This window comes from Palaemon carinicauda, chromosome 2 (assembly GCF_036898095.1).
Source record: "Palaemon carinicauda isolate YSFRI2023 chromosome 2, ASM3689809v2, whole genome shotgun sequence".
NCBI classification, from domain to species: Eukaryota; Metazoa; Arthropoda; class Malacostraca; order Decapoda; family Palaemonidae; genus Palaemon; species Palaemon carinicauda.
Genome location: NC_090726.1, coordinates 40,769,701 through 40,797,496, shown reverse-complemented (window position 1 = coordinate 40,797,496; position 27,796 = coordinate 40,769,701). Strand labels below are relative to the sequence as shown.

The following is a 27,796-nucleotide window of genomic DNA, read 5'->3' as shown; positions in this document are numbered from 1 at the left end:
AGTATACCAGTTCAAAGTGCTGTGCTTTGTCCTGTCCAATTCACCATGAGTTTTCACCCAAGTGTTTGCCCTAGTTTTAACTTGGGCACACTAGAACGGTGTACGTCTTCTTCGCCCGGATGATTGGCTGAGGAAGGTTCTTCTCCATCGAAACAGACTCCTCACATTTTGCCAAGATCTGGGGATCATGGTAAATCTAGAGAAGTCCTCGCTACTACCAGCGCAAAATCTGCAGTAATATCATGAGTTTTAAATCTAAATATATGTATACTGCATATTAGATTCCCTTATTTGTGTAGCGCGACTACAATTTGTACAGTTTGTATAAACCATACATTCTGGATTTATTGGTATTTTTCTTTCTATCGACATGTTTTACTGTTTAACCTTATAATGAAAAAATAGTATTATGTACATATATATTTACAGTATATATATATTTTTTTATTTTCAATATTAAACTTACCCGATAATCATGTAGCTGTCAACTCCGTTGCCCGACAGAATTCTACGGGAGGGATACGCCAGCTATCACAATACTAGAAGGGGGTGTACTCACCAGCGCCACCTGTGGCCAGGTACTACAGTACTTCTTGTTGACACCTCCTCAATTTTTCCTCTGTCGTGCTTCCGGCAAGACGTTCTGGGATACGCTTATGATCTTGGAGTATTTTCACGGCTTTTGGTGAAGTATTTCTCTCAGATTTCGGCTGTCGCTTTACTGGAAAACTTCTATATTAGCTTAGATAGCTATTATTTAGTTCTGATTAATGGTTAACGATCTTTTTGCTTGATTTGGAACCCCACTTGGCTAACTCTTTGATTCAAGATGTCTGACATTTCACAAGCCCCACCCCATAGACGATGTAGGTCTTGTAATAGGCGTATTCCGAAGGCCTCGGTAGATCCTCACACCGCTTGTTCTGACTGTAGGGAAAGACCCTGTCAGTTGGAAGATCGATGTGAGGAATGCGCCGGACTTTCGGAACTTGATTTTGTCCGATTTCTTAAATATTCAACCAAGTTAGAGAGAGAGAGAGTTAGGAGGAGTTCTTCTCGCTCTTCACTTTTTTCCTCACCTCATGATCCCCTACCTTTTCCTCCCCCTGTAGTGGCTACCCCCGAACCTACTATTTGCCCTCAACCTGATATGTCTGTTGTTTTGCGTGCCATTCAGGCTTTAGGTGACAAAGTGGAATCGGTGGTTAGTGATCATAAGTCTCTTATGGCCGAAGTCAAGGAACTTAAGGTCAAGAGTGCAGTGGGTGGTAATAGTGCCAGTGCTGTGACAAGTGCTAGTGTCAGTGCAGTGCTAGTGTCAGTGTCAGTGTGGTGCGTGAGGGTACTTCTGTGCGTGCCAGTCGTCCTCCCAGTCCGGGACCTCTTGCAAGCTCCCAAGCCCAGGGGAGAAGCAATGTCGAAGGGCAAAAGGGTTCGGCAGGCCTTGATCGGCGCACAGAAGTATCCTCGGTGGTTGCGGGCGTGTCTTCCAGAGACCGTCACTCCCACCCGCAGACGATTGAGCCCGTCTTTTACTCGTCTGCTGAAGAATTGTCAGGGAGGAAACGTTGGACTCAGGTCTCAAGACCTCTCAAACGCAGAGTCCAGACCTCAAGAGCTCTACAACCTGGCTGCAGTCATTGGATCAGCTCTGACTCGCCGCAGTCATCAGTTGAATGCACTCCTCCTAAGAGGAGTAAGGTGCTGCCGCAACAGATCTCTTCTGTTAAGGCTTTGCCTCAGCAGACCTTAGTGTCTGCCGACCCCAAGTTGACTCTACTGCAGTCCATGCAGTCACAACTTGCGGTCTTGATGCGTGAGTGTCAGGCTGAGAAGGTTACACCTCCTCCTGCGATCGCTCCGCCTAACCGCAGTCCTGTCTGCCAGGCGTACAATGTTGAGGCTCCTCAGGATACCTTACAACGTACTGAGTTACCAGTTTCCAGCGGTGTGCAGCTACCTCCGCCTTCCTTAAGGCAACCTCAGCAATGGGAACAGGAAGCTTATACCTTACTTCCTCCGCTTCCACTTGCGGTTCCACCAGTGAGGCAACACTCTCTTGAGGTACAACAACCTCTCCCATCCATGAGGCAGACACCTCAGCTCTCGCTGCAGCGACCTCAACCCTCCTCAAGGCGAGAGCCTCAACACCTTAGCTTTGCGCCTCAGGAACCTCAACTCGCGAGACAAGTATTGCGTTCTGCGCAGCCACTACCTCAACTCTCGCAGCTCACACCTCAGGAACCTCAACTCGTTCCTCAGGAACCTGCTACTGCGCATCCGCTCACCTTACAGCAAGCGCAACCCTTGAGGCAAGACACTCATGCCAGGAGTCAGCCTCCTCAACCCATGCGCCTACCTTCTGCTACTCCTTTTGACCAGCCTTTGCAGCCTGAACCTCAGGTTTTGCCTCAGCAACAGAGACTTGAGGATGAAACCACAAGCGTTTTTGCTCCCGCTCGTGCAGATTCTGCTGTTCAGCATACCTTACCTCTCACTTCGCTACACTCTGGTGATGAGGTTTCTGATGATGAGGCTGCACACCTGGATCCCTCATCAGACGTGGATGAATCCAAGTCTTCTCCGCCTCCTATTGACTTTCGTAAGGTCTTGGCTCTTTTCAGAGAGGTATACCCAGACCATTTTGTCTCTGCTACCCCCCGCTCTCCGCCATCTGAGTTTTCGCTGGGCATGCAGCCAGCCAAGTCAACTTATACTAAGCTCGTCTTTGCAAGGTCCTCTAAGAGAGCTTTAAGAATTTTAGGGGAGTGGTTGCAGTCTAAGCAGCAACTAGGAAAGACTTCCTTTATGTTTCCTACGACTAAGCTCACTTCTAAAGCGGGCGTTTGGTATGCCACAGGAGAGGAACCAGGCTTGGGAGTACCTGCCTCTGCCCAGGCTGACTTCTCAAGTTTGGTAGACTCTCCTCGTAGAACAGCAATGAGGCGCTCTAAGGTTTGCTGGACCTTCTCCGATCTAGATCACTTCCTAAAGGGTGTATTTCGAGCCTTTGAGATGTTCAATTTCCTAGACTGGTGCCTGGGGGCCCTTAGCAAGAAGATCTCCCCTGCGGACAAGGACTCAGCCATGCTCTTAATGTCCTGCATGGATAAAGCTATTAGGGATGGATCTGGCGAGCTTGCTTCAATGTTTGTGTCAGGAGTGCTTAAGAAAAGGGAGCAGCTTTGTACCTTCCTTTCCTCCAGCATCACACCTTGTCAAAGGTCTCAACTCCTTTTCGCTCCGCTCTCTAAGTTCCTGTTTCCCGAAGAGCTTGTTAAGGACTTGTCTGCGGCCCTGATTCAAAAGGACACCCATGATCTTGTGGCCTCATCAGCTCGTAAGACTAAGGTTGCTCCCTCAGTCCCCAGGACTTATCGCACCCCAGTGGCTGATACTCCTGCTACGAGGTTTATTCCGCCCTTTCGTGGTAGAGCCCCCAGCCGAGGAAGCTCCCGTCCAGACTCTCCCAGGAGCAAGTCTAGGAAAGGTTCCAAGGCTTCTAAAGGCAAAAACTGACTCTCCTCCTCTCCAGACAGCAGTAGGAGCCAGACTCAAGATCTTCTGGCAAGCCTGGGAAAAGAGAGGTGCAGACGCCCAGTCTGTCAGTTGGCTGAGGGAGGGTTACAGGATACCATTCTGCCGCAAACCCCCTCTGACCACATCTCCCATCAACCTCTCTCCCAACTACAAAGAAAAGGACAAGAGGCTAGCGTTGCACCAGGAGGTGTCGCTCCTGTTACAGAAGAAGGCAGTGGTTATAGTCCGGGACCATCAATCCCCGGGCTTCTACAACCATCTCTTTCTGGTGGCCAAGAAGACAGGAGGTTGGAGACCGGTGCTGGACGTCAGCGCGCTCAATGCTTATGTCACCAAGCAGACGTTCACTATGGAGACGACGAAGTCGGTCCTAGCAGCGGTCAGGCAGGAGGACTGGATGGTCTCGTTGGACCTGAAAGATGCTTACTTTCACGTTCCTATTCATCCAGACTCCCAACCTTTCCTGAGATTCGTTTTCGGAAAGGTTGTCTACCAATTCCAAGCCCTGTGTTTTGGCCTAAGCACAGCTCCTATGGTGTTTACGCATCTGATGAGGAATATAGCAAAATTCCTCCACTTATCGGACATCAGAGCCTCCCTTTATTTAGACGACTGGCTGTTGAGAGCCTCCACGAGTCGTCGCTGTCTGGAGAGTCTCAACTGGACTTTGGACTTGATCAAAGAACTGGGTCTGTTAGTCAATTTAGAAAAGTCCCAGCTCATTCCCTCCCAATCCATTGTGTACCTGGGAATGGAGATTCGGAGTCAGGATTTTCGGGCTTTTCCATCGGCCCCAAGGATAAGCCAAGCCCTTGATTGCATCCTGAGCATGCTGAAGAGGAGCAGTTGCTCGGTGAGACAGTGGATGAGTCTCACAGGGACCCTTTCATCGTTGGCCCTGTTCGTCGAGCTAGGGAGACTCCACCTCCGCCCTCTCCAATTCCATCTAGCAGCTCATTGGGACAAGGTTTTGACGCTCGAAGCAGTCTCTATCCCGGTCACCAAAGAGATGAAGACCACTCTCTTGTGGTGGAAGACCAATCTCCTTCTCAGGGAGGGCCTATCGTTGGCGATTCAGACCCCCAATCTTCATCTCTTCTCGGATGCATCGGACTCGGGCTGGGGCGCGACCTTGAACGGACAGGAGTGCTCGGGAACGTGGAACGAGGAACAGGAAACGCTCCACATCAACTGCAAGGAGCTACTAGCAGTTCATTTAGCCCTATTGAACTTCAAGTCCCTCCTGCTAGGCAAGGTGGTGGAGGTGAACTCCGACAACACCACAGCCTTGGCTTACATCTCCAAGCAAGGAGGGACCCATTCGAGGAGCCTATACGAGATAGCAAGGGACCTCCTCATTTGGTCAAGAAGTCTAAACCTCACCCTAGTTACGAGGTTCATTCAGGGCAACATGAACGTCTCAGCAGATCGCCTAAGCAGAAGGGATCAGGTCATCCCCACGGAATGGACCCTCCACAAGAGCGTGTGCAACAGACTTTGGACCTTGTGGGGTCAGCCGACAATAGATCTTTTTGCCACCTCCATGACCAAGAGACTTCCTTTGTACTGTTCCCCAGTTCCAGACCCAGCAGCAGTTCATGTGGATGCTTTTCTGCTGAACTGGTCCCATCTCGACCTTTACGCATTCCCACCGTTCAAGATCATAAACAAAGTCCTTCAGAAGTTCATCTCGCACGAAGGGACACGGCTGACGCTGGTTGCTCCCCTTTGGCCTGCAAGAGAATGGTTCACAGAGGTACTACAATGGCTGGTCGACGTCCCCAGGACTCTCCCTCTAAGAGTGGACCTTCTACGTCAACCTCACGTAGACAGGTTGCACCCAAACCTCCACGCTCTTCGGCTGACTGCCTTCAGACTGTCGAAAGATTCGCTAGAGCTAGAGGCTTTTCGAAGGAGGCAGCCAGTGCGATTGCCAGAGCAAGGAGGGTATCCACTCGTAGAGTCTACCAATCCAAGTGGGAAGTCTTCCGGAGCTGGTGTAGAGCCAATGCAGTTTCCTCTACCAATACCTCTGTGACCCAAATAGCTGACTTCCTATTACATCTTAGGAATGAGAGATCCCTTTCACCTCCTACGATTAAAGGGTACAGGAGTATGTTGGCTTCAGTTCTCCGCCACAGAGGTTTGGACCTTTCTTCCAACAAGGACCTTCAAGACATCCTTAAGTCTTTTGAGACTTCTAAAGAACGTCGTCTACCCACTCCAGGCTGGAATCTAGACGTAGTCTTAAGGTTCCTTATGTCACCTAGGTTCGAACCTCTCCAGTCAGCTTCCTTCAAGGACCTTACCCTCAAGACTCTTTTTCTCGTCTGCCTTGCAACAGCTAAAAGAGTCAGTGAGGTTCATGCCTTCAGCAAGAACATTGGGTTCACATCCGAATCTGCAACATGTTCTTTACAGCTCGGATTCTTAGCTAAGAATGAACTTCCTTCACGTCCTTGGCCTAGATCGTTTGAAATTCCTAGCCTCTCCAACATGGTAGGTAACGAGCTAGAAAGAGTTCTTTGCCCTGTCAGAGCTCTCAAATTTTATCTTAATAGGTCAAAACCTATTCGAGGACAGTCAGAAGCCTTATGGTGTGCAATCAAGAAACCTTCGAGGCCCATGTCCAAAAACGGGGTTTCGTATTATATAAGGCTTCTGATTAGAGAAGCCCATTCTCACTTGAAGGAGGAAGACCTTGCTTTGCTGAAGGTAAGGACCCACGAAGTGAGAGCCGTAGCTACTTCGATGGCCTTTAATAAAAACCGTTCTCTGCAGAGCATAATGGATGCAACCTATTGGAGGAGCAAGTCAGTGTTTGCATCATTTTATCTTAAAGATGTCCAGTCTCTTTACGAGAACTGCTACACCCTGGGACCATTCGTAGCAGCGAGTGCAGTAGTAGGTGAGGGCTCAGCCACTACATTCCCTTAATCCCATAACCTTTTTTAACCTTTCTCTTGAATGCTTTTATTGTTGTTTTTATGGTTGTTACGGTAGGCTAAGAAGCCTTCCGCATCCTTTTGATTTGGCGGGTGGTCAATTCATTCTTGAGAAGCGCCTGGGTTAGAGGTTGTGTAGAGGTCCTTTAGTAGGGGTTGCAGCCCTATATACTTTAGCACCTTAGAGTTGATTCAGCCTCCTAAGAGGAACGCTGCGCTCAGTAAGGAAGACGAACTTAAAAAAGGCAGAGTAACGGTTCAAGTCGACTTCCTTACCAGGTACTTATTATTTCATTGTTATTTTGAGATAACTGATTATATAAAATACGGGATACTTAGCTATCCTTTAATCTTGTACACTGGTTTTCACCCACCCCCCTGGGTGTGAATCAGCTACATGATTATCGGGTAAGTTTAATATTGAAAAATGTTATTTTTATTAGTAAAATAAATTTTTGAATATACTTACCTGATAATCATGATTTAATTGACCCTCCCTTCCTCCCCATAGAGAACCAGTGGACCGAGGAAAAATTGAGGAGGTGTCAACAAGAAGTACTGTAGTACCTGGCCACAGGTGGCGCTGGTGAGTACACCCCCTTCTAGTATTGTGATAGCTGGCGTATCCCTCCCGTAGAATTCTGTCGGGCAACGGAGTTGACAGCTACATGATTATCGGGTAAGTATATTCAAAAATTTATTTTACTAATAAAAATAACATTTTTATATTAATGCAAAGTCACCAATAAATACCAATTTTCATTAAGAAATACTCTTTCTAATGATGGCCGAAGTGACTAGGGTGGTTGGTCTGAGTTGGCCGAAGTGACTAGGGGTGGGTGCCGAAGTGACTAGGGTTGGGTGCCGTAGTGACTCATGTTGGGGTCGTAGTGACTAGGGTCAGAGGCCGAAGTGACTGGAGCCGTACTGGTTGACGGCCGTAGTGACTGGCAACCAAAATGATGACCGACAGAGCTTACAAGCACAGTTCAACATGTACCGCTTGCCAGTAGAGTAATGTTAATTCATCGAGCGTAACGAGCCACGGCAGAGCAAAAACCATTAGCAGGACGTGAAGTGAATCATAGAAAATTATGATACTTTAATTTCAGCCACTTAAATGAACCATATATTTTTCAACTGGTTAGCTTGCATTTATTTTGCCTTTCTGACCATTATTATAGATGCAAAATCACTTGTTTTTTGCATTTCCCCATCCCAACAACCCGGTTTCCCACTGGGGTTTTCCCATAATTGTCTTCAAATAAGGGGGTCCAAAACTCATAAATGGATGGTTTGCCCCATTAATCATGGTCAAAAATGCATAAAACACTGAAAATCAGAATCATATATTTACCAATATTTTACATTATTATTTCAATACTTCTATAGTTTATTTATTTTCTTTTCTCACTGTTATTTTTCCTTGTTGGAGCTCTTTGGCTTATAGTATCCTGCTTTACCAACTAGGGTTGTAACTTAGCTATTAATAAGGAAAAAAACTACTTTTTCTTGTATTAAAAATTACGCTCTCTTCGAAAATGACACACTTCCCGTCGCAAATAAATAATTTCAGAAATATATATATATATCTATATCCTACGACGGTAATGGGGGACCCCAGTGGGAACTCTGGGGTTTTGGGTGGGGAAAACATACTGGGGAAACGGAGAGTCAAATTCAGTCAAATCAGTTATTTACTACAGGAAAACATATATTTTCAGTTCGAAATCAGAATCTGTAATACAGTAATACTTTACCGTCGGTTTCATTGTAGTGTATTACAGAGCGATGTAACCTAGGAAAACAACTACTTTTTCTTATAGAAAAAATTACCCCCTCTTCGAAAATGACACTCGTTCCCGTCGCAAATGAATAGTTTCAGAAATATATATACAGTACATCTATATCCTCCGATAATGGGGGACCCCCAGTGGGAACTCGGGGTTTTGGGTGGGGAAAACATACTGGGGAATCGATATATAAACGTAAAACAAGCCTTTTCTTCTCTATTCATTACCTTCTTGAAATTATAATAACCGGAGGAAAATACAAAACAGTACAGTATATCTGAATAAACTTTGGAGGCGCCGTTGCAAAGATTGTGTCATGAAAAAATACAGTAACCAGTGCTGCCAACGTCCGATGTAGATCAAATGTTATTTTGTGACCTGTCATACTACTAGGCTAGGTTAGGTGGGTTTGTTAGGTTCTGTGCCCTTTTTGTACTTTTTATATATTGGGTAAAACTTATACGGAAAAATTATTTAAAATTCGTATGGAAATATCTATCATTGCTATCGTTAGTAATGTCAGCGTGCCGGTGGTAACTCTGTGTACCAAACGTCAACGTTGGTAACACTGTGTATTATTGGTAACGTTGCTAATGTTATCGTTCGCAGTACATTCGTAAGAGAAGTGACACCGTGCAACTTAAAGTTAGCCGAATTGGTTGATCTGTTTGTGTCCGATTGAAATGAACAGCAAATTTGGTTAAATCACGTTATTTACTATAGGAAATCATATATTTTCTGTTCGAAATCTCACCCTGTAATACAATAAAAAATTACCGCCGTTTCTTGTAGTCTGATCTGAACCGTCAGTAGCCAATGCCTAGTCCTCCCTGGTTCTAACTTGGGTAAAGAGGGGTGTTGGCTACCGATCATATGCATATATTGTCAATCTTTAGGGCATTGTCACTGCCCCTTACCTCTACCATTCATGAGTGACCTTTAAACCAGAAGACTTTTCATTTATAATTTTTTTTTCAAGAAACCGCAGTTGTGTAACTAAAGTCAAATTAAATGAGGTTGTTCTCAAGTATTTTTTATGGTAATTAATGACATTAATGACCTATGAAGTTATGATTTTAGAAAACTTTGTAATTGATCATGCAATTATAAGAATTGGTAAAACCATTATAATATAAGACAATATCCTAAATGAAGAAAATAAGGTAAAATTATGGTACAGTATAGTAAAATACCCAGTAAATTTGTAGGGTTGTGGTACAGAATGTAGCCTCCCAGATTTGAATATGCCCTACATCACTAGAATATTCAGAGCCTTTGTAGGCGAGTTGGTTGAGACGAACCAGTTCAGTAATTAAAATGTTACTAAATATTTACTATAGCACAATATGCCTAATGAAAAGAAGCAGTGTTCCTGGTGTATTTATTGTTACTTTGAACTGTTCTGATCTAAATAATTGGGGGAAATCTATGCGGTATTTTTAAAATTTTAGACTTTTAAAATTCTCAAAATTATGACTGACAGAAAACCCATTTTAAAAGTGAAGCAAACAAAAACACCACCTAACCTAACCTAAGAGTCATATACTTACCTACTTACCAACTGGGGGTGGCTAGGCTACCTCCCTCCTCATGAGACTGCCGAATCCTTAGCTTACCCCAAGACTAAGTCTCAACCCTGAGTGTGTTCCCTAACTAGCTTCTCTTCCGGCAAGGTTACAGTAAATCATAATGTTTCGTAAATTGTAAAATTATCATCATAATGCTGCATTTCAGACAAAGATACACATGTACATCTTAGAACATATTGTTCAATCCATTCAGGTCACCCCATTTTCTTTTTTCAACTTTTATTGGATGGGCAGGAATGATGGTAGTAAAATGTTGTAAAAGCATGAAAAAGGCAATCTGAAGAAATATACTTCATACTTTTATTTTTTTCCATCTTAGTTTGTATGTATCAAATTATGATAGATTTAATTCTTATGTGTTTGTATTGTACAGAGAATGTGCCGTATTCTTCTTATACAGTACTAAGACTATAAATTCATGTTCTGGATTTTGTATTATAATTCATGAACTTCTTGTTTGAGATTATTTTTGTACCTAGTAAACTTGCCACTCCCAATCTTCTATTAATTATGAAGAAGACTGCATTATCTGTTTGATTTTTTTTTCAGAAATAATTTGTCAATATGGCAGGTGAATGGAAGGAGAAGATCATCAAAGAAAAGCTGGGTGGCAAGAGAGACTGGACAGATGAGGAACGGGCTGAATTGTGTAGCCAGCTGGATAAGGATTTAGATAAGCATATAGATGCCATGGGTAAATCCCAGTACAAAGATGGATGGACAGAGGAGAATTGGAAAGAGGTTTGTAAAAGTTTGATTTTATGGTTGTTATTATTCATGTTAGTGGGGTTGTTTACTTGAAATTTGCTTTGTGGTTACTTTTTCAGTGCTTATTTATTGTATTGTGAGGTCAAATGTCTAGTAGGTCCTCTTATATGGGTTAGGTAAAGATACATTTTGGTAGTTATATTTCATAGTCAATTGGAAGCAGATGGGTTTTATAAGAAAAATTATTCTGTTGTTTCCATTCTTTAACATGTCTCTATACAGCAATACAAATTTTGGTAAGAATGATAAAAGATCTTGCGAAATATTACAAAAATCTTTAGAGAATATATTTTCTGTACAGGCAAGTATACGGGTAAATATCCTAAATGTGCTTTTATTTAAGTTTCTTTAGTGAGGCAAGGTTGAACCAGTGGCAGTGTGTGAGTTGATGAGAGTAGAGAGTATTTCCAATTATTACATTGCTTAGTTGCATACTGTATAGAGTTCTTTGTTTCTCTCGTGTCTATGTAATCAGTTTGAATCTTTATCATCATATGTGATAGCCTTGAAGATTAATTGCTATTCTCATTATTATTGGTAGCCAAGCTACGAGTCTAGTTGGAAAAGCAGGATGCTACAAGGCCTAGCACTCCAACGGGGAAAACAGCCAGTATGGAAAGGAGTACTTTAGAGAAATAAAGAACAAACTTTATTAGAGAAATTGAAATATTTTGATATCAATAACAAAATTAAAACTGATCAGTCATATAAAACTATGAAATGAGAATGATGTTCACTTGTTCAACAGAAAAGCATTTGCTACAAGTTTGAACTTTTGAAGTTCCATCAATTCAACCTCCAGATTAGTTCAATTTGTTCACAGCTTTAATAAAACTTCTAGAATTCTGTGTAGCATTGAGCATTATGATGAAGGCACTTCATAGGATTTTTCCACTGGATTTTCTGTGATTGCAATTTAGTGAACATCATTTGTTACCCCATTGTAAAGCAATCTGCCTTCACTAAACCCAAATTGTTGCAGTGTGTAGGAATTAAAGGTACCTCAGAGAAAATTATTTTCTGTTTGCTTGAATATCCCTTAAAGTCTAGAATTTTTGCTCTTGATGTCTGTTGCTTACAAGCATAAAGCAACTAACTATGAGTGACATGAAGAAGCTAGTAAAGGAGCTGAAGAAGTTTTGCTTCTAATAACACTTGTATTAGTGAGTAGGAAGTCACACTGCATGGGAAAATGGATGAGACATTTGACTAAAGGCTTACATAGCAAATTAGCGTAATGTCATTGTTCATGATATTGAACTGGACGTAACAGCTTCGAGGTTTCTAGAAATATTTTGTATATCCATGATTTAGTAGTATCTAATGGCTTCAAATAGAATTGTTGCAATTTTTATAGAATTCTTAACTGGAATATTGTTTTGAAAGTCTTCTTTACTCTTGTAGTAGATAAAGCCATTCTAGCATCATCCCCTTTCAGATTTTTAATTAAGTCATTACCTCGGAAAACCCTGATCTATGCTGGCACTTAACATATTAAAGATATGAAGCTCAATAAACGATGAGCCTCGTCTTTGTGCTTTGTTGATGCTGGCATGTTGCCTTATCAAAAACCATAAAAATGGTAGTTTTATAAGACAGCAATTCATCACTTCTCTTCCCAGGAAGGTTAGTTCACATCTTCCAAAATAAGAGCTATAAGTTTTACAGTGTATATTCACCAGGTACAGTACAGTAATCAGTCAGAGCAGGTAATGACTTTCACCCTTATAGAAAACTGAATGTTACATAATTCAAAGAAATTATTATGGGCTATAAGCAGTCATCGTGTTATCTACGCAGGATAGTTTTACAGGTACTGTATATGTTTCTGATAAAAGCTGTTATGGTCCGGAAATAATAGTAGGTACCAGGAGCCACACCAGAGGGAGACTTTTAGAGAAATTGGCCAGAATCAATCCAGTTTTGGGTAGACTCAATTAGGTTACCATATGGAAAGTCATAGGTTGTGCAAGTTAATCATTTTCATATCAAGGACTATAAATAAGAAATATATCTCATCTGGCCAGGTTGTAAGTACGTAAATCATTTTCCTCCCCTGATTTCAACATATAGGCACAGGTAAAAAATGTGTTTTTCAATATTAATCTTACCCGATAATCATGTAGCTGTCAACTCCGTTGCCCGACAGAATTCTACGGAAGGGATACGCCAGCGATCGCTATACAAGAGGGGGGTGTACTCACAAGCGCCACCTGTGGCCAGGTACTGCAGTACTTCTTGTTGACACCACCTCAATTTTTCCTCTGTCGTGCCTCCGGCTAGACCTACATGGATACGCTGTTGATTCTGGAGTCTTTTGCTCACGATTTGGTGATGTATTTGCTCTAGAGTTTAGCTTTCGCTATTCAGGAAGTTTTATCATTAGCTTAGCTAGCTTTTGGAATTTATTTGATTAATTATGGTGACGAAGAGAGTATGAACTCTCTTTCACTTTTAAATGGCCGACCCTTCCCTTAGACGGAAGTGTTGGTGTCTAAGAGAGTATAGACTCTCTTTCTTAATTTTGCTTAACAAAAGTTATAGATTTATTTTATATCTCTCCGCCTTTTATAGGCCTCTTCGATTAACTTCCTTTTATTATAAACTTATTAAAAATTAACAAATATATTCGACCTTTCCTAATAGTAGGCGGTCTTTTCTTGGTACCGAAGTTAATTAACATTGAGCCCGTCATTTCGGTTTTACCTGTTAACATATTATGCTATTTTAATGTTTTTGAAAGAATTTCTTTGATAGTCTCGTACTGTTTTCAAAGTTGAACTAACGTTTTGTTTTGTCTCTGCAGTTGTTGACGTTCAGAACGTTCAACTTGCGCTCTATCGTTACGATAGAGAGAGAATTTTCACGGTGTCACGTTGCAGTAAGAGTAACCGTTTCTAGCGTTTTGTTCATTCTTTCTTAGCTTAATGGTTTTAATTCTAATAAAGGAACTTTTTATTTGGGAAATCTTTCAGTTTTTTTTCCTTTAACAATAATATGTTTTAACGATATATATGATTGGGCTCTTCTCTCAGGTTCTAAGTCAAGAGAGAGAGAGAGAGAGAGATAGAGACGGAGGGAGAGAGAGGAGGATAAACGTTTCGTTCAAGCGAGTAACGTTGTTATCGTTTTTGCTCTTCTCCCTAGTCTCTTTAGGGGAAGAAGGTAAACGTTTCTAGAGTTTTATTCTTGTTCTCAAGCTTTATGCGGTGAGAGATTTTAAACGTAGTTTATTTGATCTAGTGTTTAGTCTCTTTCCAGCCACTGAATTATTTATCTTTCATTAGATTTTTCTGTTACATTGTAATTCTGTTTTCGCAATTACTAACTTTTAAGGAAGGATAGAATTGCGTGTTTCAGGTACAAACCACTTAAAGTTTCGAGTTCAGTGAAATAAGTGCAAACAGAAAATCAAAAGTGATAAGTGATTAGCGCAAAGTGTTACAGTGTTGCGGTCGAGGGTTCGTCTGTTCGTGCCAGTTGTTCGCCTAGTCTGGGACCTCTTACAAGCTCCCAAGCCCAGGGGAGAAGTAATGTCGAAGGACTTATGGGTTCAGCAGGCCTTGATCGACGAACAGACGTTTTTCCCTCCGTGGTTTCGGGTGTATCTACACACGTTGCCGACGTGATCACCCCACCCACACAAAGACGAGAGAGCCCTTTTATTCCTCGTCTGCGGAAGAGGTTTCTCGCAGAAACCATGGACCAAATCTTGCAGCTTTTAAGTGCAAGTCGGTCCCTTCCGCACAAGTCCAACTCCTAGGTGTAGCCATTAGCCCTGGGTCAGTTCGGACTTGCTGCAGTACGACAACTGCACACCTCCCAGAGAGGCAAGGTGGTATCGCAACAGGCAGTAGCTCCGTCTGTTGCCGCACCAGCTGTTTTAGACCCTCAGTCTCAACGGACAGTAGCTCCGTTTGTTGTTGTCTTTCTTAAACTCTAGTGGTCTATACTGCAGACAATGCAGTCTCAGCTTGCGGTGTTGATGCAGGAGTTTCAGGCAGAGAAGGTTAATACACCTCCTCCTGCGAGCGCTCCTCCTCACCGCAGTCCAGTCTGCCAGACGTACGAAGTTGAGGTTCCTCAAGCTACCTCCATGCGTGAGCTACCGCGTTGGGAGTTGCCAGTTACCAGCGTTGTGCAGCAACCTCCACCTTCCTTAAGGCAACCTCAACAATGGGAACAGGAGTCTTATGCCTTACATCCTCCTCTTCCTTTGAGGCAAGAGTTTCTTGCAGTTAGACCATCTTCGAGGCAACAACCTCTTGAGGTACGACAACCTCTACCATCCTTGAGGCAGCCACCTCAGCTCTCGCAGCTGCTACCTCAACTTTCCTCAAGGCGAGAGCCTCAACTCTTGAGGCTAGCACCTCAAGAACCTCAACTCGTGAGACAGGAACTGCGTTCTGCGCAGCCGCTACCTCAACTCTCGCAGCTCACACCTCAAGAACCTCAACTCGTGAGTCAAGAGCCTCTCTCTGCGCAGCCACCTCAACCCTTGAGGCAAGCGCAACTCTTGAGGCAGGAACCTTATGCTATGAGTCAGCCACCTCAACGCATGCATCTGCCACTTTCTCCTCAACTTGAGCCTCTTCCCATTCAACTTTGAAATAACAAATGACAATAATAACACCTCATTACTTTCATAACTTGCATTTGTAAAACATATACATGTATGCCTACACAAACATTATGATAATGGAGGTTATTCGTATTACTTAAAAAAAAAAAAAAAAAAAAAAAAAAAAATATATATATGTATTCCTTGCAATATATTTTTAACAAAATCACAAAAATATGGCAAAAATATCTTCAAAACAAATGAATCATGAGTTATGAATGTAATGTAAATATTATGTTGATATTAAAACCCCATGCAAGCATGCATGAAGTAATGCAGTGTTGCCAACAGGGCGAGTTTCCCTTTCCTGAGGTGAAGTAGATTATAGTACGTATATTTAGTGCAGCTTAATTCTACGATTATCATGCCGGCTATCAAATTCATCAACAAAACAGTCTAAATCAATTCCCTCGGCACGTGCACTTTCAATGGACAGTAATGCGATATTACTCAATCTAGCACTGGTCATGGAATTTCTGAGAAATGTTACACGCCATGCAACATGCTCTGCTTACCTTACAGCATGCTCTACATACAGCATGCTCTGCATACCTTACCGCATGCTTCTCAGTCACACATCTTTGGTTGTTGCCAACTCACTAGACTGTCAAGCAGTTTCATAACGTTGCCTTCTAGTCTGCTGCTTTTGCACCAGTGAAACCCTCACTGAGAGAACTTAGCTTTTCTCGGATATGGTCCCTGTAGATGAGAAAGTGCTTTTCTCCCTCCTTCTGATATTCCCTTGAGGACTCTGTCATTTGGAGAGGAGCCTTTAGCTGCGTAGCCTCCTATGGACTTTTATTTAAGCATAACATGCTTCCAGGGAAGGTAATGGTTCCACTTCAGTCGCTAACCCCGTCTGTTACCACACCTGCTCCCATAGACCTTGAGCTGTGTTGCAAGACATGCAGTCCAAGCTTAGTCCTTGTTAGAGGATTTTTTGTTTACGGAGTCAGTGTGTCACTGGGAAGACATTCAACAACCAGCAGAAGTGACTTGTTGTGACGCAGTGCGGCAACCTCAGCAACCCGATAAGGAGTTGTCTGTACGACCCAGACAGTCTAGACAGCTTCGGGTTGTCACTGTACTTCCTCGCTTCCCCATGGTTGACAGTTCACAGACTGTGCAGCAGTACCATGATCTTGTGTCCGGCTCCGTCAGACGACTGGCTTTTAAGAGCTCCCACAAGTCGTCGCTGTCTGGAGATTCTCAGATGGACTATGGATCTGACCAAGGAACTGGGCCTCCTGGTCAATTTTGAGGAGTCCCAGCTCGTCCCATCCCAGACCATTGTCTACCTGGGTATGGATCTTCAGAGTCGAACTTTTCGGGCTTTTCCGTCGGCCCCAAGGATCTTCCAAGCCCTAGAATGCATCCAGAGCATGCTGAGAAGGAACCGATGCTCAGTCAGGTAGTGGATGAGTCTAACAGGGACACTTTCATCGCTGGCCCTGTTCATCGTGTTAGGGAGACTCCACCTCCGCCCCCTTCAGTATCATCTAGCTGCTCACTGGATAAAGGACATGACGCTAGAGACGGTCTCAGTTCCTGTTTCCGAAGAGAGGAGGTCTTTCTCGCGTGGTGTAAGAACAGCTTTCTTCTCAAGGAAGTCTACCTTTGGCTGTTCAGAAACCCGACCGCCGTCTCCTCTCGGACGCATCAGACACGGGCTGGGGTGCGACTTTGGACGGACAGGAATGCTCGGGAACATGGAATCAGGAGCAAAGGACACTTCACATCAATTGCAAGGAGTTGTTGGCGGTTCTTCTGGCCTTGATAAACTTCAAGTCCCTCCAGCTTAACAAGGTGGTGGAGGTGGACTCTGACAACACCACAGCCCTGGCTTACATCTCCAAGCAGGGAGGGACTCATTCGTGGAAGTTGTTCTAGATCGCAAGGGACCTCCTCATCTGGTCTAAAGATCGAAAGCTCACGCTGGTAACGAGGTTCATTCAGGGCGGTATGAATGTCATGGCAGATCGCCTCAGCCGGAAGGGTCAGGTCATCCCCACAGAGTGGACCCTTCACAAGAATGTTTGCAGCAGACTTTGGGCCCTGTGGGGTCAGCCAACCATAGATCTGTTCGCTACCTCGATAACCTAGAGACTCCTGTTGTATTGTTCTCCGATTCCAAACCCAGCAGCAGTTCACGTGGATGCTTTTCTGCTGGATTGGTCCCATCTCGACCTGTATGCATTCCCGCCGTTCAAGATTGTCAACAGGGTACTTCAGAAGTTCTCCTCTCGCAAAGGGACACGGCTGACGTTGGTTGGCTCCGCTCTGGCCCGCGAGAGAATGGTTCATAGAGGTACTGCAATGGCTGGTCGACATTCCCAGGACTCTTCCTCTAGGAGTGAACCTTCTACGTCAACCTCACGTAAAGAAGGTACACCCAAACCTCCACGCTCTTCGTCTGACTGCCTTCAGACTTTCGAAAGACTCTCAAGAGCTAGAGGCTTTTCGAAGGAGGCAGCCAGAGCGATTGCCAGAGCAAGGAGAACATCCACTCTCAGAATCTATCAGTCTCAAGGGGAAGTCTTCAGTAGCTGGTACAAGACCAATGCAGTTTCCTCAACCAGTACCACTGTAACCCAGATTGCTGACTTCCTGTTACATCTAAGAAAAGTAAGATCCCTTTCAGCTCCTACGATCAAGGGTTACAGAAGTATGTTGGCAGCGGTTTTCCGCCACAGAGGCTTGGATCTTTCCACCAACAAAGATCTACAGGACCTCCCTAGGTCTTTTGAGACCTCAAAGGAACGTCGGTTGTCCACTCCAGGCTGGAATCTAGACGTGGTCCTAAGGTTCCTTATGTCATCAAGATTTGAACCTCTCCAATCAGCCTCTTTTTAGGACCTCACATTAAAAACTCTTTTCCTCGTGTGCTTGACAACAGCTAAAAGAGTAAGTGAGATCCACGCCTTCAGCAGGATCATTGTTTTCACATCTGAAACGGCTACATGTTCCTTGCAGCTCGGTTTTTGCTAAACGAGCTTCCTTCACGTCCTTGGCCTAAGTCGTTCGAGATCCCAAGCCTGTCCAACTTGGTGGGGAATGAACTGGAGAGAGTACTTTGCCCAGTTAGAGCTCTTAGGTACTATCTAAAAAGGTCTTAACCTTTACGAGGACAATCAGAAGCCTTATGGTGTGCTATCAAGAAGCCTTCTTTTCCAAGGTCTAAGAACTCAGTTTCTTACTATTCAGGCTTCTGATTAGGGAAGCACATTCTCATCTGAAGGAAGAAGACCTTGCTTTGCTGAAGGTAAGGACACATGAAGTGGGAGCTGTGGCTACTTCAGTGGCCTTCAAACAGAGCCATTCTCTGCAGAGTGTTATGGATGCAACCTATTGGAGAAGCAAGTCAGTGTTCGCATCATTCTATCTCAAAGATGTCCAGTCTCTTTACGAGTACTGCTACACCCTGGGACCATTCGTAGCAACGAATGCAGTAGTAGGCGGGGGCTCAGCCACTACATTCCCATAATCCCATAACCTTTTAACCTTTCTCTTGAATACTTTTTATGGGTTGTACGGTCGGCTAAGAAGCCTTCCACATCCTTGTTGATTTGGCGGGTGGTCAATTCTTTCTTGAGAAGCGCCGAGGTTAAAGGTTGTGATGAGGTCCTTTAGTATGGGTTGCAGCCCTTGATACTTCAGCACCTTAGAGTTGTTCAGCCTCCTAAGAGGAACGCTGCGCTCAGTAAGGAAGACGAACTTATTTAAGGCAGAGTAATGGCTCAAGTTGACTTCCTTACCAGGTACTTATAATTTCATTGTTATTTTGAATAACTGATAATATGAAATACGGGATACTTAGCTTCTTGATATACATGTACACTGGTTTTCACCCACCTCCCTGGGTGTGAATCAGCTACATGATTATCGGGTAAGATTAATATTGAAAAATGTTATTTTCATTAGTAAAATAAATTTTTGAATATACTTACCCGATAATCATGATTTAATTGACCCACCCTTCCTCCCCATAGAACCAGTGGACCGAGGAAAAATTGAGGTGGTGTCAATAAGAAGTACTGCAGTACCTGGCCACAGGTGGCGCTTGTGAGTACACCCCCCTCTTGTATAGCGATCGCTGGCGTATCCCTTCCGTAGAATTCCGTCGGGCAACGGAGTTGACAGCTACATGATTATCGGGTAAGTATATTCAAAAATTTATTTTACTAATGAAAATAACATTTTGAGTAATATTTGTAGTTGAATTGTACAGTAATGATAGTACAGTACTGTAGTACCAACCAAACTCGTCAGGCTGGGAGGAGCCAAGAGAAGAAAAGTGCCCCCCCCCTTTTTTTTTTTTTTGTCGGCTACCCTCCAAAATTGAGGGAAGTCTTGATAAATAAAAATTGCCTTTCAGAAAAATTAAAATGATCTACTGTACTTGCAAATTTTTGAGATCAGTATTTTATGGTTTTCTTACGATTTTACGTTTTCCCTTTCAGCAAATGGCAGAACATCCTTTGTTTGCTCCCTATGTTCAAGAAGAGGGTGTCACTGAAGGTGAAGCTCCTCTTAACCCATTAAGTGAAGGTTTAGCTCAGTTAAAATTTGCTCCAGAGCATAATTCCCCAACTGGTAAGTTGAAATCATTTTTGTGTAATGATGTGATAAAATTTATGACAGCAAGGAGTTTTGGCAAGTTGTAAAGTTTATTCTTGCAAAATTACAAACAATTACTTTCTTTGAGCTTTTATCTACAATTCTACAGTAGGCACAACTTCCAAAATCAATGTTTGAGTAATTGTTATGAAGTACCAATGAAAATATTGTTAGCAGTAGTAATGAGGAAGACCTTACATAAAAGGGCCTCTACCACAGTATTTGTGTAGTTTACTGTTGGATCCCCATTTTATTTTAGTTTGTTCTTGCGGGTTTGAATTTTCATCCTGCGACTATCTTTGCTTAGATAGACTCCAGTTTATGAGGTGCCAATTAATATTTATCTTAATACTGACTTGCTGTATTCCTCTGTTACATTCTTCCCTTCTGAAATATGTTAATTCACGGAACTAAACATTTGAGGAATTACAACATTTTCCCTTCTGAATTTGAAAATTGTATAAGATATGCCAGAGAGCGAGAGACTCATGCCAACATTTTAAAGTAGATACTGTTAACAAGTTCTTTTTTTTCTTTTGTGTAGAGAATTGTGCCAGGGGAGATCTCTTCCAAGCACCCAGGCTTTTCATGTAATCTATAGCTATTTTGTGAATCGCTACTCATAGAAGTTTCAGCGGACATGGGAAAGCTAAATGGCAAAGTCAAAAAACGCATTTGCGTAGCCCACTATAGACCATGTGAAAGCCTCTTTGCCTTTTACATTGTCTTTTCATGTCCCCTATGGTTTTTTATTTTTTACTCCTACTTTCCAGACTATAATTGGCATTGCTCTAAATTCCGCATTTCATTTTAAAACAAATCTATTAGCTGAGCTCTTTGACAGGACAGAAATACAACTGTGTGGTGTCAGTAGACAAATTTTATATACCTTACTGTAATTCTCTCTTTGTATCTGCCCTCTTAGCTTCTTTTATCATCATATTGTACATTAATCTGGTACTATATTGCCTTGGCTACACAGAATGTGTCTTTTTGTCCAATTGGTGTGGATTACTTTTTCCACCAAATGATGGAAGTGCTTGTTTTACATCATCCTACCCATTCTTGGCCAATGTTATGTTTTCTGTCATATTCCTTTTAAGAAAAGAGGAACTTGTGTTTTACTAGGACTTGATATTGCATTTTTAGCAGTAAGGTTTAATTTTAGTAGGTCTTACTTATGATAAGGACCAATTAAATAAATAATCTCTTATAATGCTTCTCCAGCATCTGCTACATTGGGGATTTTCACTAGATTCTGCAGACAGTATTTCCAAATGTTACATATTATCCTTAGAGTAAAGACGCTCGCTTAAAAAAACCATCTAGCTGGTTTTTACATCACTTAGAAAAGCTAGTAAAATTTGCTAATTTGCTGCTTAGAGTTATTTTATGAATTACCTTAACGTGATCTTTGATTCACATTTATAGACTAGTAGGGCTAGATAAGAAATTACCAAAGAGTATGGATGAAAAGTAATGGGCATGAAACAATGCAAGCTGGCACTAAAGGGACCCTGCACCCGCATTGAACCTCCTGAGGGGGCCACTTGAAATAACTCATATGAGTTAGCCATCAGTCAAAATATCTTTTGCTTTGAACTGCAGTGAAAGTTGCTTTGATGAGTAAAGATGAGGATGGAACAGCTCATTTGCAATACCTGCTGTTTGATTCCTTGGAAGGTTTTAGGTTCTACCTTTTCCAGTAAGGGTGCTGCAGCATTATCTCAAGAGGTCAAGATCCTGGATACTTGATTGTCCCAGGCTTTTAGATGTTAATGTTTGGTTTTGGTAGAGTGGAATTTACCTTTGGGTATATAAATCAGTACCCGAGCAGGATTAATTTCATTTTAAACAAAGTAGGACCTTGTATTTTTACAAGGTACATGTTTTTATCTTTAGTTGACAAGAGGGGAGAGCTTTTAGCAGGTAATAATGAACTTTTTCTTACAAGATGTTTCTTGCACTCCATTTGACAATAGCCTCATTTGTTTTTAATAGCTGCTTAGTTCATGGCTTATCCTTTCTTAACTATACCTGTACCTTAAAGTGTGAGTAAAAGAAAGGTTTGTATATATGAAAGATTTATGCTGCTGAATTTTGAATATTTAGTTTGGTAATACTCTGGCCTTTATAATTTTATGCTTGTTTTGACATAGGTCAGAAATACCTCCTTTAAAGTGATGTACAGGTACAGACTGTGTTCCCTATAATGATGCTATACATGACAAAATATTTAGAATCTGCTACCATTTTATAAAATGGAGAAAGAATATTGAAAAATATACTACAGTAATATTAACTCATTAACAGTGGTCACTTTACCTTACTTGGGATCTATTCTGCTTGCTGGACAAAAAAATAAAAAATGGGAGTTGGAAGTGACGAACTAGTTGTTGGAGGAGGATGATGACGACGATGCGGTTTTTGGTGATGAGAGATTTCTTTGCCCAGACAAGGTGACAACTTTGTAGCCTTTTTCTTTTCAACTCTTGCAAGGAACTGATTTAAAGTTTATTGAATAGAGTTTTTCAATATTAAACTTACCCGATAATCATGTAGCTGTCAACTCCGTTGCCCGACAGAATTCTATGGAGGGATACGCCAGCTATCACAATACTAGAAGGGGGTGTACTTACCAGCGCCACCTGTGGCCAGGTACTATAGTACTTCTTGTTGACACCTCCTCAATTTTTCCTCTGTCGTGCTTCCGGCAAGACGTTCTGGGATACGCTTTTGATCTTGGAGTATTTTCACGGCTTTTGGTGAAGTATTTCTCTTTGATTTCGGCTGTCGCTTTACTGGAAACCTTCTTATATTAGCTTAGATAGCTTTTATTTAATTAACGGTTAACGATCTTTTGCTTGATTTTGAAACCCCACTTGGCTAACTCTTTGGATTCAAGATGTCTGACATTTCACAAGCCCCCACCCATAGGCGATGTAGGTCTTGTAATAGGCGTATTCCGAAGGCCTCGGTAGATCCTCACACCGCTTGTTCTGACTGTAGGGATAGGCCCTGTCAGTTAGAAAATCGATGTGAGGAATGCGCCGGACTTTCGGAACTTGATTTTGTCCGTCTTCTGAAGTATTCAACCAAGTTAGAGAGAGGCAGAGTTAGGAGGAGTTCTTCTCACTCTTCACTTTTTTCCTCACCTCATGATCCCCTACCTTTTCCTACCCCTGTAGTGGCTACCCCCGAACCTACTATTTGCCCTCAGCCTGATATGTCTGTTGTTTTGCGTGCTATTCAGGCCTTAGGCGATAAAGTAGAGTCAGTGGTTAGCGATCATAAGTCTCTTATGGCCGAAGTCAAGGAACTTAAGGTCAAGAGTGCAGTGGGTGGTATTAGTGCCAGTGCTGTGACGAGTGCTAGTGTCAGTGCAGTGCCAAGTGCTAGTGTCAGTGTCAGTGTGGTGCGTGAGGATACTTCTGTGCGTGCCAGTCGTCCTCCCAGTCCGGGACCTCTTGCAAGCTCCCAAGCCCAGGGGAGAAGCAATGTCGAAGGGCAAAAGGGTTCGGCAGGCCTTGATCGGCGCACAGAAGTATCCTCGGTGGTTGCGGGCGTGTCTTCCAGAGACCGTCACTCCCACCTGCAGACGATTGAGCCCGTCTTTTACTCGTCCGCTGATCAATTGTCAGGGAAGAAACGCTGGACTCAGGTCTCTAGACCACTCAAACGCAGAGTCCAGTCCGCGAGTGCTCAACCGGGCTGCAGTCATTGGCTCAGCTCTGACTCGCCGCAGTCATCTGTCGACTGCACTCCGCCCAAGAGGAGTAAGGTTCTGCCGCAACAGATCTCTGCTGTTAAGGCTTTGCCTCAGCAGACCTTAGTGTCTGCCGACCCCAAGTTGGCTCTACTGCAGTCCATGCAGTCACAACTTTCAGTCTTGATGCGTGAGTGTCGGGCTGAGAAGGTTGCGCCTCCGCCTCCGCCTGCACTCGCTCCGCCTGCGCTCGCTCCGCCTGACCGCAGTACCGCCTGCCAGGCGTACGATGTTGAGCCACGTTCTGAGTTTACTGTTCCCAGTGGTGTACAGCTCCCTCCGCCTTCCTTAAGGCAACCTCAGCAATGGGATCAGGAGGCTTATACCTCTCTTCCTCCGCTTCCACTTGCTGCTCCACCATTGATGCAACACTCGGTTGAGGTACAACAACCTCTCCCATCCATGAGTCAGTCTCCTCAGCTCTCGCTGCAGCGAGCTCAACCCTCCTCAAGGCAAGCACCACAACACCTTAGCCTTGCGCCTCAGGAGCCTCAACTCGCGAGACATTTACTACGTTCTGCGCAGCCTCTACCTCATCGCTCTCTGCTCACACCGCAGGAACCTCTACTCGTTCCTCAGGAACTTGCTACTCCGCTTCCGCCAACCACTCAGCAAGCGCAACCCTTGAGTTCAGCCACTCATGCCAGGAGTCAGCCTCCTCCACCCATGCGCCTACCTTCTGCTTCTTCTTTTGTTCAGCCTTTGCAGTCTGAGCCTCAGGTGTTCCCTCAACAGAGTCTTGAAGAGGAAACCACTAATATTGTTGTTCCAGCTCGTACTGACTCTGCTGTTCAGCATACCTTTCCGATCTCTTCGCTACACTCTGGTGATGAGGCGTCTGATGATGAGGCGGCACACCTGGATCCCTCATCAGACGTGGATGAATCCAAGTCTTCTCCACCTTCTATTGATTTTCGTAAGGTCTTGGCTCTGTTTAGGGAGGTATACCCAGACCACTTTGTCTCTGCTATTCCCCGCTCTCCGCCATCTGAGTTTTCGCTGGGCATGCAGCCAGCTAAGTCTACCTATACTAAGCTAGTCCTAGCAAGGTCCTCTAAGAGAGCGTTAAGGATCTTAGGGGAGTGGTTGCAGACTAAGCAACACCTTGGAAAGACTTCGTTCATGTTTCCTCCGACTAAGCTCACTTCTAAAGCGGGCGTTTGGTATGCCACAGGAGAGGAACCAGGCTTGGGAGTACCTGCCTCTGCCCAGGCTGACTTCTCAAGTCTGGTAGACTCGCCTCGTAGAACAGCAATGAGGCGCTCTAAGGTTTGCTGGACTTTCTCAGACCTTGATCACTTCCTGAAGGGTGTTTTTAGAGCATTTGAGATGTTCAACTTCCTAGACTGGTGCCTGGGGGCCCTCAGCAAGAAGACCTCTCCTGCGGACAAGGATTCTGCCATGCTATTAATGTCCTGCATGGATAAGGCCATTAGAGATGGATATGGCGAGCTTGCGTCGATGTTTGTGTCAGGGGTTCTTAAGAAAAGGGAACAGCTATGTACCTTCCTTTCCTCCAGCATTACACCTTGTCAAAGGTCTCAACTCCTTTTCGCTCCGCTCTCGAAGTTCCTCTTCCCCGAAGAGCTGGTTAAGGACTTGTCTGCTGCCCTGATACAAAAGGACACACATGATCTTGTAGCCTCATCGGCTCGTAAGACTAAGGTTGCTACCTCAGTCCCCAGGACTTATCGCACCCCAGTGGCTGATTCTCCTGCTACGAGGTTCATACCGCCCTTTCGTGGTAGAGCCCCCAGCCGAGGAAGCTCCCGTCCAGACTCTTCCAGGAGCAAGTCTAGGAAAGGTTCCAAGGCTTCTAAAGGAAAAAACTGACTCTCCGCATCTCCAGACAGCAGTAGGAGCCAGACTCAAGAGCTTCTGGCAAGCCTGGGAAAAGAGAGGTGCAGACGCCCAGTCTGTCAGTTGGCTGAGGGAGGGTTACAAGATTCCATTCTGCCACAAACCCCCTCTGACCACATCTCCCATCAACCTCTCTCCCAACTACAAAGAAGAGGACAAGAGGCTAGCGTTGCACCAGGAGGTGTCGCTACTTGTGCAGAAGAAGGCAGTGGTTATAGTCCGGGACCATCAATCCCCGGGCTTCTACAACCGTCTCTTTCTGGTGGCCAAGAAGACAGGAGGTTGGAGACCGGTGCTGGACGTCAGCGCGCTCAATGCGTATGTCACCAAGCAGACGTTCACGATGGAGACGACGAAGTCGGTCCTAGCAGCGGTCAGGCAGGAGGACTGGATGGTCTCGTTGGACTTGAAAGATGCCTACTTTCACGTTCCTATTCATCCAGACTCCCAACCTTTCCTGAGATTCGTTTTTGGAAAGGTTGTCTACCAATTCCAAGCCCTGTGTTTTGGCCTAAGCACAGCTCCTATGGTGTTCACACATCTGATGAGGAATATAGCAAAATTCCTCCACTTATCGGACATCAGAGCCTCCCTCTACTTAGACGACTGGCTGTTGAGAGCCTCCACGAGTCGTCGCTGTCTGGAGAGTCTCAACTGGACTTTGGACTTAATCAGAGAACTGGGTCTGTTAGTCAACATAGAAAAGTCTCAGCTCATTCCCTCCCAATCCATTGTGTACCTGGGAATGGAGATTCGGAGTCAGGATTTTCGGGCTTTTCCATCGGCCCCAAGGATAAGCCAAGCCCAAGATTGCATCATGAGCATGCTGAAGAGGAGCAGTTGCTCGGTGAGACAGTGGATGAGTCTCACAGGGACCCTTTCATCACTGGCCCTGTTCGTCGAGCTAGGGAGACTCCACCTCCGCCCTCTTCAATTCCATCTTGCAGCTCATTGGGACAAGAGTTTGACTCTCGAAGCAGTCTCTATCCCAGTCACCAAAGAGATGAAGACCACTCTCTTGTGGTGGAAGACCAATCTCCTTCTCAGGGAGGGCCTATCGTTGGCTATTCAGACCCCCAATCTTCATCTCTTCTCAGATGCATCGGACTCGGGCTGGGGTGCGACCTTGAACGGACGGGAATGCTCGGGAACGTGGAACGAGGAACAGGGAATGCTCCACATCAACTGCAAGGAGCTACTAGCAGTTCATTTAGCCCTGCTGAACTTCAAGTCCCTCCTGCTAGGCAAAGTGGTGGAGGTGAACTCAGACAACACCACAGCCTTGGCTTACATCTCCAAGCAAGGAGGGACCCATTCGAGGAGCCTATACGAGATCGCAAGGGACCTCCTCATTTGGTCAAGAAGTCAAAACCTCACTTTGGTCACGAGGTTCATTCAGGGCAACATGAACGTCTCAGCAGATCGCCTAAGCAGAAGGAATCAGGTCATTCCCACGGAATGGACCCTCCACAAGAGTGTGTGCAACAGACTTTGGACCTTGTGGGGTCAACCTACCATAGATCTGTTTGCCACCTCCATGACCAAGAGACTTCCGCTGTACTGTTCCCCAGTTCCAGACCCAGCAGCAGTTCATGTGGATGCTTTTCTGCTGAACTGGTCCCATCTCGACCTTTACGCATTCCCACCGTTCAAGATAATAAACAAAGTCCTGCAGAAATTCATCTCGCACGAAGGGACACGGCTGACGCTGGTTGCTCCCCTTTGGCCTGCAAGAGAATGGTTCACAGAGGTACTTCAATGGCTAGTCGACATCCCCAGGACTCTACCTCTAAGAGTGGACCTTCTACGTCAACCTCACGTAGACAGGTTGCATCCAAACCTCCACGCTCTTCGGCTGACTGCCTTCAGACTGTCGAAAGATTCGCTAGAGCTAGAGGCTTTTCGAAGGAGGCAGCCAGTGCGATTGCCAGAGCAAGAAGGGTTTCCACTCGTAGAGTCTACCAATCTAAGTGGGAAGTCTTCCGGAGCTGGTGTAGAACCAATTCAATATCCTCTACCAATACCTCTGTGACCCAAATAGCTGACTTCCTATTACATCTTAGGAATGAGAGATCCCTTTCAGCCCCTACGATTAAAGGGTACAGGAGTATGTTGGCTTCAGTTCTCCGCCACAGAGGTTTGGACCTTTCTTCCAACAAGGACCTTCAAGACATCCTTAAGTCTTTTGAGACTTCTAAAGAGCGTCGTCTATCCACTCCAGGCTGGAACCTAGACGTAGTCTTAAGGTTCCTTATGTCACCTAGGTTCGAACCTCTCCAGTCAGCTTCCTTCAAGGA

The 27,796-nt window shown here is 44.2% G+C and overlaps 1 protein-coding gene across 1 annotated transcript in view; it reads left to right on the top strand.

Annotated features, from left to right (window-relative positions):
• Positions 1 to 21,001, top strand: part of LOC137616158 (DNA polymerase interacting tetratricopeptide repeat-containing, protein of 47 kDa-like) — a 32,263-nt gene extending 11,262 nt beyond the window's left edge. Inside the window, exons 2-4 of the mRNA XM_068345824.1 lie at positions 10,417 to 10,608; positions 19,717 to 19,849; positions 20,856 to 21,001. Of these exons, the coding sequence (XP_068201925.1) occupies positions 10,432 to 10,608; positions 19,717 to 19,849; positions 20,856 to 21,001 (456 nt within the window). The 5' untranslated portion in view covers positions 10,417 to 10,431. The remainder of the gene's footprint in view (positions 1 to 10,416; positions 10,609 to 19,716; positions 19,850 to 20,855) is intronic.
• The last annotated feature ends 6,795 nt before the right edge of the window (positions 21,002 to 27,796 follow it).